At 47.9% G+C, this 13,980-nt stretch overlaps 1 protein-coding gene across 1 annotated transcript in view; it reads right to left on the reverse strand.

Annotated features, from left to right (window-relative positions):
* WDFY4 (WDFY family member 4) overlaps positions 1-13,980 on the reverse strand; it is a 215,777-nt gene that overhangs the window by 102,822 nt on the left and 98,975 nt on the right. Inside the window, exons 39-40 of the mRNA XM_060240960.1 lie at positions 5,645-5,722; positions 5,116-5,319 (exon numbers count right to left, since the gene is read on the reverse strand). Coding sequence (XP_060096943.1) covers positions 5,116-5,319; positions 5,645-5,722 — 282 coding nt within the window. The remainder of the gene's footprint in view (positions 1-5,115; positions 5,320-5,644; positions 5,723-13,980) is intronic.

Genomic DNA, 13,980 nt, shown 5'->3' on the forward strand with positions numbered 1-13,980 from the left:
GCGGGGCCTGGGGTACTGCTGGCGGCGGCATCGGGCCTGGCGGGGCAGGCAGCACCGGGGCGGGTGCCGCCGGTTGCACCGGAACGGGTGGTGCCGGTGGCGCCGGGGCAGGCGGTGCGGGTGGTGGCGGAGCCGGCGGAGCTGGGGCGGGTGCCACCGGTGGTGCTGGGGCCGGCGGGGCCGGTGGAGCCGCGGGCAGTAGCCCCAGCGGCAGACCTCCTCCTAACGGCGGGATCCCCAGGACCGCAGTTTGCAGGGTTCGAAGCTGGTCGTAGATCGCGCCCAGGTTCTGCTGCATGTCCTCCGCCATCAATACGCGGGACCTGTGCACGTCGTCGTGAATTTCCCGCACCCAGTCGAATAAGTCGTTGCGGAGGGTTCGGATCGGGTCGTCCCCACCTCGCGCCCCGGGACCTTCTCCCAGGTCCTCGTCGTCGTCTCCGGTTCCTCCTTCGCCCAACATGCTCCGGTAGCGCTGCTCCGCGGCGTCGATCGCGGCCGTGGACTTCCGCGGGCTCCAGGGTCGTGGGGCAGGGAACGCGTCGACCGAGAAAGGCGCCGGGACCTTAATTTTGCGCCGGACCCCCGTCACCTTCGGGTCGAGCGGCGGATCGTCTGTAGGGGTGGTGGGCTCTCCGCTGTCTGGAACTTTTGCCGCCATCGGAACAGGTTTCCAGTTCAGATAAGCCACGAAACAATGGGATCACTGTTATAATGTCAGAACTTAAGAACTTCAAACGGATCCCATACTTGGTTTCAAAGCTAGGATTTTATTAGAGAGAACTAAGTACTGGAAGAGACGAGATAACAGTGATGGCAAGGGCCAACACTAGTACAGTTTTATACACTAAAGCAAACACATCACAAAGCCACAATTCACACCATTGCAAGCACATCTGTCTTCCCACCATCCACTATCAGTAAGGAGGTTGCCTCCTCGTTCTGAAGGCCACACGGCTTGGCTTCAAAGGGCACCAGTGTGAGAATGTGCAGAGACACACCATAATTCAATCTACAGCCCTAAATATTTTGGATACCAGTAGGGCAAGGTTAATTGCTACATAGGCACTCGGGGTTGTTAAGAGGTTACAACATGGAGTCAGTTTGGTTCAGTTACAATCTGAGCATGAGCAATACTAAAAGTACAAAGCAGGTACTGGTTACATTACAGTGAAGCCTCAGCAGTAGTTACAAGTTCTGACAGAGTGTGGCTGGACCAGGTGATCTTGTTCTCACAGGGAGAGCCACAGGGAGATGTCATGATCCTGGGCCTACTGAGGCCTACAGGCTCCAGGGAAGCCTGTACAGGAGTAGTTACAGGGCCTACATTTCCCAGGATCCCTTCTGTCCTTCTGATTGGGTGGGCAGAAGTTTTGGAGGGGAAACTGGCCAAGGAGGGGTGGGTCCTGGGAGGAAAGAATAAATAGGTCAAGCTACAGACAGGGTGGTTCTCTTGTAAGAAAATACCCCTAAGATTCAGAACATCATAGTCACCCGCCTGGTTGCCAGGGTGCCTGGAGACTGAACTCACACACATCTGCTAGGAGAACGTGGGTTTGGCTGCCAGACTGGAAAGGACTTATGAGTACTAACAGCCACAACACTAAAGCAGCATTCCATGTTTCTGGAGGAGTGCTAGCAAGAAGAACGGATGGTTTCCAGTCGCTTCGTGCAAACACCATCTCTATCGTTGGAGCGGAAGAAGGTGCACCGCTAGGAGCTATCCAGGCCATACGGTTTTCAGCCTTGACCATAGACTCCACTTTGGGAGGCTAACACCAGCTATCTTCCAGCAGTGCCAAGACTCCATTTCAGCAAAGCGGGAGGCTCACGTACTCAACAGATGTCACCCATCCATGAGGCCATCAAACTTATCTAGGCGTGGACCCTGCCAGACCGCCTAAGCCTTTGTCCAACGGAACTAAGGACAAAGACTGATGTCAAGAAGAACACTGAAGAAGAGGAAGACCATCTTCAACCAGAGCCAAGTTCTTTGTATAGACCGGGTGTTACCTAGGTAGTAATTTGGCCATCTATTGTCATCTTTTTAGATAAGTTTAATAGTCTTAAGTACCCCTCCACCCAGTGATTTCCCCCATTCTCTTCCACAACGGTCATCCTGGAGCTTCCCCACCCTGGCCCATTGTTATCTGGAAGTCCAATCAGGTAACCAGGGCCCAAGCTTGTTCATTGGTCAGTTATGGGTACCCAATTAGGTGCCACCAATTAACTTGCTATTGGCTAATGCAGAAGTCCAGCCCTTATGGTCACTACAGAGCTTCCCCTTTTTCCGCCCCCATACTTCCCATCCCCTGAGGGTCTAAGGTAGTCTATTTAACCTCTGACCCAGCTCCACTCATGTGTGCATCCAGCAGTACCCCAGTTCCGCTGTCTAGATCCATCCCCGATTCCTGATCAGTTGAGGGTCCTATTTCCCTTATCCTCTTTCGTCGCCATTGGAGCCTTCCTTGAAGACTACGATCGGTAATTATCACCCTGTTTGTCCATCCATGTGTTGTCTCTATATCTCTCTCTATTTTTCTTAGGACTGTATGTGTGTTTTGTGAATTAGTTGTATTGTATGTAAGCCTATATTTTTCTGGAATAAATTTTAATTGTTTTTACTTAATTAGTGTCCCTGATAAATTTAAGCATTAATTTCTGGACGTGGATCCTGTATGCAGAGATTAAAAGATCCTGATTAAGCCAGGTGTCCACCTGACAATTCCCCAACCTCGTTATGAGGGCATTTTGGTTTACACTCTCTGGAAAAGGCTGGACTGGAGGAGGTCGCAGCTAGGGAGGGATCACTCATCCAAGGAGGGTGAGTTGGTTTGACAATAGGCTTCCCAATCCCCAGGTCCCAGCGGGGGATCCCCTGTTTTTACAGGCTTCTCCCCGACCCCAGCCAGCTGGCCGGCGGGGAAGCCCACCCCCCACAGTCTCCCTGAAGTTTTAGAGCTTCTGCAGGTTTAGAAACCTGCAAACAGGTCTGTGTGCCTTTAAGGTTGAGCAGGAAGCAGGAAACAGAAAGGGCTTCATGGGAAAGAGTCATTAACAGTTTCGTAGGAGAACGGCCCCTCCCTTTCTTTTGCTTTCAGTTTTCAGAGTGAGTAAACTTCTGCAGGAACAAGACCCAGTAAGTATTTGTGTGTGTGAGAGAGGGAGGGGGCAGGGGATTCCCTGGTTTGGAGGCCCTCCCCTCGCTTTAGAAAGCGTGGGGCGGGGAGGCAAATGTCTACTGGGCACTGTATTATTCCCTGTGGAGAATGATTCCCATAGGGATTAATGGGGAATTGAGGGCTTGGGGGGGCTATTTTTTGAGGTAGAGGCACCAGATTTTTAGTATAGCATCTAGTGCCTCTGCCCAAAATACTCCCCAAGTTACAAAACAAGTGGACCAGGGGGTCCAATTCTATAAGCCCCAAAAGAAGGTGCCCCTATCCTTCATTATTTCCTATGGAAGAAAGGCATTTAAAAAGGTGTGCTGTCCCTTTAAATGTGATGGCCAGAACTCCCTTGGAGTTCAATTATGCTTGTCACACCTTTGTTCCTGGCTCCACCCCCAAAGTCTCCTGGCTCTGCCCCCAAAGTCCCCAGATATTTCTTGAATTGGACTTGGCAACCCTACGTTAGAAGAAGGGCATGTCTAGTCTAGTTAGTTGTGTCAGGGCTTTTTCCCCCATGTACCAAGGAAGGCAATGGCAAACCACCCTGTAAAAAGTCTGCTGTGAAAACGCTGTGAAAGCAACGTCACCCCAGAGTCGGAAACAACTGGTGCTTGCACAGGGGACTACCTCTACCTTTTACCAACCTTTACTGTTTTTCTATATTCACTGTTGCATTAAAAGTTTTGCAAGCCACTTATTGTTTTTAAGCATTTCTAATAAACCTGTGGTCACTGTTAAACTGCCTGGGTCCTCCCGACGTCTCTTCGGGGACAGTTGAGGTTGGGTGGGTGCTCTGCCAGGCAGACTCTTCCCAGAGTGGTGGCAGCCAGTAGAAGGCCCTTCCTGGTCCCCTGCTGTGTGACAGGAGGCTTGGAAGGGGAAACGAGATTGCTTAGTCTAGCAGCACTGCAGGTGGAGAGTGCTGGGTCCCCAAGGAGAGCAGGCCTTTGGCTGGCTGGGCTGGGCTGCATGGCGGCCATTTTGAGGGAGAGACCAGGATGCAGCCTGTTGGGAAGCTGCAGATCCCACTGGGGGTGTAATGGGCTACAGAACAAGCTGGCAACTTCCTAAGATTTATTAGGCCTAATCTGGTTGTAACATCTAGCTAGAGTATGTTAGAGGAGGGAAAGAGGAACGTGTTTGTTCCAAAGATTTGTTTCCATTTTGCTGATCTGGTGCTGTGTTAAGGGTGTACATGTAGACTTTCTCTTTTCAATAAATATTATCTTTTATTTGGCAGTGTTCTCTGGGCCACATAGTTCCCCAACCACCTTAGACCACACTACGTTAAGAGGAGAGTTCTGGGAAGGCGATGGGGGGAAGCAAACAACCAGGGCATGGGCGTCAGTCCTCCAGGAACCCCCTGAAGAAGGACATTGGTCCCTCTATTAATCAGGTGCTGCGTCACAGGAGAGCAGAGGAGGAGCTTCAGGTGGAGAAGGGGGTCAGGAGTCTGTCCCTCCTGGCAGGAAGACCCCAAAAGGACAGTGGTGGCAGTGATAGCTTAAGTGGTAGGAAGTGAAATATCTCTCTCCCTCCGGGAGATGGCAACCCAATGGAGGGAGTGGACAGAACTGGGTCTGCAAGGAAGAGCAGGCAGGTTCCGCCCCAGGGGTTTTAAATTGTGTGTTTTTATCATCATTGCTTCATTTGTATCATAAACGGCCTTGAGTTCCACAGGGTTAGAAAGGCAGCTAATCAGTGTTATATATAAATGTGAAACTATTTCTCCAGAAGCACGCGCGTGCGCACACACACACAAGCTCAAGCCTAGGAAAAGATCTCTTTGCTTCAGACCTTGGAAAGGCAAGAATAGCAGAGTGAGGCAGCTGGAGAAAATTAAAAAAAAAAATCAGAGAAGAGACTTGTTCCCTCTTCATGATTTTGGGAGGCTGTTATTGGTAAAATATATCCTGAGGAGCATTTCTGCGCTCACGTCGGTTACCTTGCTCTTTGTTGCCACAGCTGTGTGATGGGTGACACTGAACCGCATCCTCTTCCTCATACGGGCAGGGCCTTCGTGCCTATCCAGAATCCACCTTGAGGCAGGGAGGGCCAACGTGGCCCTCCTGGGGTCCTCCCTCACAAAAAGCTGCTTCTTGAGTTCTGCCCAGGCTTTGGCTGATTTATAGTGGAGGCAGAGTAACCTCTGTGAGAGGGGAAAAAATCACTGATTAATTCTAAATGTTTTCAGGGACATCATTCGCCTAGAAATGGGAACCCAGAACATAAGACTGGCAAATTCCAGGAGGAGCCTGGAAATCTCCTGGATTTTCAACTGCTCCCTCGGTGACAGACCTCAGTCCCCTGGAGAAAATGGTTGCTTTGGGAGGATGGTCTTTTTCTCATTGTATCCTGCTGAAGTCCCTCTCCTCCCCAAAACCTGTCCTCCCCAGGCTCCCCTTGGAAATCTCCAGGAGTTTCCCAACATGGATCTCTTGCCCTTGGTGTTTGCCAGACTTCAGGTTCCTTACCTGTGCATGGTCCTTGTTCAAAATGGCATAGAGTTCTTGGCCACTTCGCCTGTATTTCTCCAAATGCAACGCAAAGTCCTGATGAAAGCACAAATAAATACATACATACATACATAAGACAATCGCAGTGTTTATAACATTTGCAGCATAAAGTGGCCTTCTAGTCTGAATTGACTTCCAGACCTCAGATCTGGTCCAAAGCCAGCTTTCAAGTTTTGAGGAGCAAATGCACAGGTGATTTGGGGAACATGGAGAGGGTATCAGTGAAACATTCATACATGGATCCATAGGCTGAGCTTTGAACAGAAATTTGGATCTTAATGTTTAATTATTACAAGTGTGGGTTACTTAATTATGAAATTTAATGATTTACAAAAAGTAGAAAGTAAACTAAAGAATATCATAGACTCTTTTTGCTATGTTTAAGTTTTATCATATATTTAGAGAGCACACTTTGATCAGCAAGAATCACAGAATCCAAGAATCACAATTGATGATGTTTTTGCCTCTGAGCATCACAGGGCCATGAAAACTCTACATGACAGGCTGGCAGGTACCCCCCTTCTTTTAAAAGGATGACCTGGCTGACAAAATATGTACCTTTGAGAAAGCAACAGAAGTTTGACACAAAATGAGGTGTTCCAGAGGATGAAAAAAGAAAACACAAGTAGCATCTAACTCAAGGTGGCAGAGTAATCACTGCAGGGTCAAAATAATACAGTTAAGATATAGTGTTATGCTCTTGTTATTAATAAAGAGGTTGATTACCTGTAACTGATGATCTTTGAGTGGTCATCTGTGACATTCACACTCTTGGGACTTACAGACTGCTCTGACCCCTGCGGTGATCTTCAAGCTCCAACATGAGGATTTTTGTGTCTATCTCTAAGCATCCTCATGAACCCCACCACGCATGCCCAGAGGAGGGCACCAGAATCCTGCCAGTCCCTTCTGACCACTGAGCAACCCAGAAAGAAACAGACTAGGCTGACAGCAATGGGGAAGGATGAGCAGGTGGTGTGAAAGCACAGATGACCACTTGAAGCTCATCAGTTACAGGTAAGCAACCTGTAGAGAGATCCAGGTGGGCAGCTGTGTTGGACTGAAGCAGTAGAACAAAGCAGGAGTCAAGTAACACCTTTGAGACCAACAAACTTTTATTCAGAATGGAAGCTTTCATGTGCTCTAAGCACACTTCTTCAGACGAGGAATGAGGTACAGTAAGCAGAGCTACATATAGCTGGTGGGGTTTAGAAGGCAAAGTGGTAAAATGTTAAAATCCAATAGCAATAGTAAAATTAACAAATTCAAAGATCTGTTTATCTTCTTCATGATCACTGAGCTTTACACCCTTGCGAGATTAGCAAACAAAGTCCTACCTAGAAGAGGGTGGGAATCAACATGGCAAATGAGGTTCAGCATGGCCATCAGGAGGTCCACCAGTGGAGCTAGAAGCCCTCCCACTGTGCCTCCCCCTTCCAAAAACCAAGAATACAATGCATCACTACCCCAGACAGAGAGTTCCAACAATACATTGTGGCTAATAGCCACCGATGGACCTCTGCTCCATATGTTTATCCAATCCCCTCTTGAAGCTTGCTATGCTTGTAGCCACCACCAGCTCCTGTGGCAGTGAAGTCCATGTGTTAATCACCCTTTGGGTAAAGAAGTACTTCCTTTTATCTGTTCTTACCTGACTACTCAGCAATTTCATTGAGAGTCCACAAGTTCTTGTATTGTGAGAAAGGGAGAAAAGGACTTCTGTCTCTACCTTTCTCTACTTTCTCCATCCCATGCATAATCTAGTAAACCTCTATCATCTCATCCCTCAGTCGACATTTATCCAAGCTAAAGAGCCCCAAGCATTTTAACCTTTCTTCATAGGGAAAGTGTTCTAACCCTTTAGACATCCTAGTTGCCCTCTTTTGCAGTTTTTCCAATGCTATAATATCTTTTTTTAGGTGCGGTGAGCAGAATTGTACACAGTACTCCAAATGAGGCCGCACCATCGATTTATACAGCGGCATTATGATATTCAAAATCCTAAAAGATGATGCTGTTAAAGTGATGCACACATTATGTCAACAAATTTGGAAAACACAAAAGTGGCCACAGGATTGGAAAAGATCAGTTTATATTCCAATACCAAAGAAGGGTAATGCCAAGGAATGTTCAAACTATCGCACCATTGCACTCATTTCACATGCCAGCAATGTCATGTTAAAGATCCTACAAGCTAGGCTTTAGCAGTATGTAGACTGGGAACTACCAGAAGTTCAAACTGGGTTTCGGAGAGGTAGAGGAACTAGAGATCAAATTGCCAACATTCAATGGATTATGGCACTTGTTTTTTTTGGCCACTGTGTGACACAGAGTGTTGGACTGGAGGGGCCATTGGCCTGATCCAACATGGCTTCTCTTATGTTCTTATGACTATTATATTGAGATACATTTGGATATTTTGCCAAAATCATTGACAGCAGTATTCAAGAGATCTAAGGTTCTTGAATACTTTAAGGACTAGTAAGAACTTAAAGAATTACATGTTCAGTGGCCTAGCATTCAGCTTCAGTGTGGTGTCCCTAAGAGATATTCCTGACTTACCATTCCCAGTAGGTCCAGCACAGCAGCAGCCATGACTAGTTATTGAACATGGAGCCTGTTTCAGAGAAGAGGGAAACTGTTCCAAGGCAAGGGTGCCCAAATTGGGAAATACCCAGAGATTTTTTTTGGGGGGGGGGAGTTTGGGGAGAGGAGGGAGTTTAGTGGTGCCTAATGCCATACTGTCCACCCTCCAAAGCAGCCATTTTCTCCAGGGGAACTGATCTGTCACCTGGAGATCAAAGGCACTAGTGGGAGGGAATGGTAGAGGCTGGTGACCCTATCCAATTAGTGCCAAAAGGAAAGTTGAGCAGGAAGTGTGCTGGCCACGCTTTCTCAACTGGTGGCTTTTTCAGCATCGTGAGCTGGAGTCCCACGTAGGGCCATACTTCACAGTAAACGGCCTGGCTGCCGCTTGTGCTGGGCTCTAATTAAGTTAATGTGCTGCAAGGTCTATGAGGTGCCAACTGATGCTGGCTAGGATCCAGCCCCGTGCCCATGCTTGACCCAGCGCCTGCCCTGCAGGAAGCCTCGCTACGGCACTGATGGAAGAAGTCATTACATTTTGTTTATTGAAAGCATCATTAAGCCGGCAAGCACAGCGGCTGCCTCAAAAGACTCTTCCATAACTTGTACCCAAGCCCCCCAAAGAGTGACCTAGAAAAGCAGGAGCAGTGGGGAGAAGCAGGCCAGCATCAGTCAGCCACGAGGGCTCCCTGGAACACTGGCCTGTCCCTGGCACAGACTGGCCCACAGCTGCATCCTCGGTCGTTTCAGAGGGCAGCTCTGCTGGTCTGAAGTAGAACAGCCGGGGTTGAGTCCGGCATTACCTTGGAGACACTAACTTGCTTTTCCGGGAATGACCTTTTGAGAGTCAAAGCTGCCTGCATCAGATCCTCTACAGACCACGCACTGCTGAGGACTGTATGTGGATTTAGCCAGGGCCACTGTGTGTGGGGGGGGGGGGGGCGGGGGGGAGAATGGTCTGGGTCTTTCCATCCAACAAGCATCCTACATGCAAGTGTTGGCACAGTCGTACCACACGGAAAAAGTTCTCACATGACACGGGGTGTGTGGCAGACAAAGGGCTTTTCTGCATTCTCATTTCCCTCATTTGTAAATTCCTGTTTCTTGGGGGGAGGGGTGTCTGTTCTGCACATGCTTTACTCTCTCTAGTGGTCAATTTGATATTCCACAGGAGTATGTCCAGCATAAAAACCTGCAGGTTTAAATCATCAGGGAGAGATGCAGAACATAAACCTGTATTGTATGCAATCAACCGCTAGAGAGAGCATTTCAGCCCCCCCCCCACACACACACACACATACACTTCCTGGAACAAGGACTTGCAAAAGAGGAAAATGCAGAGAAGTCCAGGAACAATAAGGGACAACCATCCAGCTACAGCTAGAGGTGGAGGAACCACCTCTTGCCTTGAAAACCCTACAGGATCTCCCTAAGTTGACACTACATAGACATGATTTGTTTTAAGTGATCCGTGGAAGGCTTCATGGCTAATTTTGTGTGGAGAAAAAACAACACATCTGTTTGTTTTACAGCTTTTACCTATTGGAAGGGATACAGGGAGAGAGAGAGAGAGGCCCCCACTGTGTCCAAGTACAGCACAGACGTCTCCTGCCCCCTCCTTTCAGGCACAGGCAAGCGGGTCAGAGGCATGCCACATCATGGCTAGACACTGACTGAACCGTCAGAAACAGAGGAGAGAGGCAGGCCCCTGACGGCAGAGCATGCCAGTTGGGCCGCCCAGGACCGTGCCTTCCTATCCTGCTGCAGTCATGTGCACTGCTGCATCCAGGGCTGGAGGCAAATCCCTGCGAAGCGCCTCCCCCCCCCCCAGCTCCTTTGAGGAAATAAATCGTGCACACGTGTGGCACGGTGACGTCACAAAAGTGGCGTCATCAAGCAGGCAGGGGGAGCCGACGGTCGCATCCAGCGTGCCTTGCAAGGCACGTGGGACGCAAGCCCCAGCCCCAACCAGGGAGCATGATCGGGGGCAGAGGGAGTTGACGGTCACATCCAGCACGCCTTCCAGGTTCTCCAGTATCCTGGAAATCTAACAGATATGTTTTGAACCTTGTTGGTCTTCTATGAATGTATTGTAAAGATTGGGTTCCAGTGATAAATAAGCCTCCAAACTGAAGAAAGACGGATGAAATGTCTTGGTATCTAGAACAGACCTCTTTGGAAGGGCTTCCCTTAGTTCTATGAGCTAAATACTGGAATATCGTTACTCCTTTGCGATTGGAAAGACTGTTTTTGAACCGTCTTCTGTGAATATATTTTTGCTACATGCTCTTGTTTATTTGAAGTTCTATGTGCAAGCTTGGTCAGAACACCACTGACCTCTACATTACACTGTCTAGTTGTTTAAAATGTATGGTGTCTCTTAACGGTTTTTTATTTACACAGCTATATGCTAAGATCCACCAGGATGTTGGCAACCCTACCCCTTAGAGGTGGAATGGTAGAGCAGCAGCTTCCCAACTAAAGCTCTTGGATTGTTCCAAAATGCAGCCCTTGTGACAGCGAAGAAGAGCAGGTTACTGCTGGGGGAACAGTGCAGATCTGTATCAGTAGAGTTAACAGAAACCATCTTGGAAGTGCCCACCTGGTAGGGTTGCCAGCTCCAGGCTGGGAAATTGCCAGAGATTTGGTGGAGCCTGGGAAGGGCAGACTTAGGGGAGCGGAGGTGGGCTATAATGCCGCAGAGTTCACCCTCCAAAGCTGCCATTTCCCCCCTGGGGAACTGAGCTCTGTAGTCTGGAGCTGAGTTGTGATCCAGGGAGACTCTACCTGAAGGCTGGCAACCCTGCCATCATACCCATCCCAAAATTTAATGCCATCAGTGATTGCCACCGTTTTGCAGAAATTTTCTGACAGGCTTTTGCCACGTCACAGTACTTTAACTGTGAACCAGTTATCAAGAAAGACAATCAGGCTACACTGGGAAAAGGATTTAACCTAACTCATTAATAGCAAATTGCCTGGTTTCACTGAAGGAACAAAAAAAGAGTTGCTATGAGTGGTTTTGAAATGAATATCAGATTCAAAACTTCCCTTGTGTATTTAATGGCATGCTAATTTACATTTTAATTACTTCCAAAGAAATCAAAATGTTTGTTGACAATAGAACATAATGTCAGCTTCACAGTGCACTGTTGGTGGATGCTTAATGAACTTAATTAGATAATTAGTGATGTTAATTATCCTTCTATTACGAAGACAAAGATGTTACACAAATGATGCACTTTGCAGAGCTATGTAATTGAATGTTTACCAGTTTGGCTGCATTTCCTTGAAAGAAGAGAAGCGAGAGAGAAAAACCTTGAAAAGGATTTGGACATCTGTAGCCTGAAAACTTCAGGGATGGGGGGGCCACAAAAACATCGCGGGGAAAGGGCTGCGAGCAGGTGCACCCTTTCATGCGGCTTCAATATTTCTCTTGTGTGAATCACTGACTTTTTCAGATGTTCCAAATGCAGAAGCATTCTGACATACGCATGAAAGTAGCTCTGGGCTGCCTTCTCTTGCTGTTGCTGCAGCTGTACCGGCCCACGAAACAAGGCCAAGGAGCATTCCTGGTCTCTGCTGCCTGCCCTGGTTAAGGGAAGCTGGGGCCTGCCCAGGAGTTCTTGCCTGAATTAGGAGGCGACGGAGGAGGCCAGGCCGGCTGTCTGGGAGTGCATGAGGCAGTCACTTCCCAGGCCAGGCCAACACATTCAATGGCAGCAGTCGTTGGGCTGGGAAGCACCCTGAAGGGAAAACATTCTTGAATCAGAACTGGTGAATAATCTTATGTCTGCGAGAGAAAGGCATGATCACATCTTTTGGAGAAAAATGCTATATCAGACAGAGGAAAAAGGAAAAGTCCCCTGTGCAAGCCCCAGTCGTTTCCGACTCTGGGGAGACATTGCTCTCACAACATTTTCACGGCAGACTTTTTACGGGGTGGTTTGCCATTGCCTTCCCCAGCCATCTACGCTTTCCCCCCAGCAAGCTGGGGACTCATTTGACCGACCTCGGAAGGATGGAAGGCTGAGTCAACCTGGAGCTGGCTACCTGAAAACCCAGCTTCTGCCAGGGATCGAACTCGTGAGCAGAGCTTAGGACTGCAGCTTTAATACTCTGCGCCACGGAACAGACAGAAGGGACACGTAATTGCAACTGGCAAAGTGCATCAGGATTTATATGCTCTTGAGACTTGCATGCAGAAAGAAACTTTACCAAACACTGTGATCGCAGGAATTGCTCCTGGCTATAGCACAGGCAGCCGGGACACATAGGCAATTATGCAACTAGCAAACTTGAAAGCCAGAATTTAACTAAAGACATGCGGATAAGCAAATTCTGTTGAAAGAAAATGTATGCATTGCACTCCAGCGAAGAGGGTGAGCCCTAGCTTTAACAAAAGGCATGAGAGAAGCCAGGCACAGCTACCCTTAGAGCTGATACATGGTGATGTTTGTGGACCAAAGAAACACAAACCCCTAGTGAGAATAAAGATGTGCTGACTTTTATTGAGAAAAGTCAAGTGCTAGAAAAATGTAAGCATATGTGGCAACAGTCAGTAACAGATTTTAAAGAAAACCACTAGCAATTTATACTGATAATGGAGGAGAATACGTGGGACATGAAATGAAGAATTACTTGGCTGAGCAAAGAATAGAGAATCAGCTTACAGTCTCATACACTGCAGAACAGAAAGGAAAAAATGCTCTCACTGAAATGTGCACATGTATGCTCCTTGAGGCAGAGCTACCTGAAAAGTTCTGAGGATAAGCAATCAACACTGCTACCTACCTGCAAAACAGAACACCTACTAAAGGCACCAGCAGTACATCATTTGAACTGTGGTATGGGCACAAACCCAGCCCAAATCATCTAAAAGTGTTCCTAACGAACAGCAGACGAAGATGGATCTTAGAGCAGAAGGTGGCATTTTTGTAGGTTATGCACTGGGATGCGAAGGATGCAGAATCCTCAACCCAGAAATAGTCAAGGTTTAATGTGGTCTACATTGGTGAAAGGGAGAAATCAAGAAATATGGAAAAAGCAGGCATCAGTGAATCTACACCAACAGAGAAAAATGAAGCACAGCAAGCTGAAACAGCACATCTGAGCACTATAGACAGCACACATGACACAGCTGCAGAGCCTATAGAACCAGAAGGGACTGCATAGCCAAGTGTGAGACAGTCAACCAGATCAAACAAAGGAGGACCATCAAGAAGATTTCCTTATCTAGCAAAGGCAGAAGCTCTACCTGAGCCTTCCACAAAGGAAGACATAACAAGAATGCCTGCCAAAGGAGCAAAAAAAATGGAGAAAAGCTTCAGAAGAAGATGGAGAGAAGAGATTGGATTTATACCCTGCCCTTCACTTGGAGTCTGAGACTGGCTTACAATCTCCTTCCCCTTCCCATGTGAGGTAGATGGAGCTGAGAGAGCTCTTTCAAGAAACTGCTCTTGAGAGAACTGCTCTGAAAGAACTTCTGACTGACTCAAAGTCACATCAGTAGGTGAATGTGGAGGAGTGGGGAATCAAACCCAGCTCTCCCAGATTACAGTCATGTTCCTAAGCACTACACCAAACTGGCTTCCAGAATCTCTGATCAAGAACCAAATTATGGACGCCTACAGAACAACCTCCAGGGAAGAGGACAGTAGGATCCTCAAAACCAAGCATGAACCAGAAGGGAACAGGCTTCCTCAGGA

Source organism: Heteronotia binoei, chromosome 6 (genome assembly GCF_032191835.1).
Source record: "Heteronotia binoei isolate CCM8104 ecotype False Entrance Well chromosome 6, APGP_CSIRO_Hbin_v1, whole genome shotgun sequence".
NCBI lineage: Eukaryota > Metazoa > Chordata > Lepidosauria > Squamata > Gekkonidae > Heteronotia > Heteronotia binoei.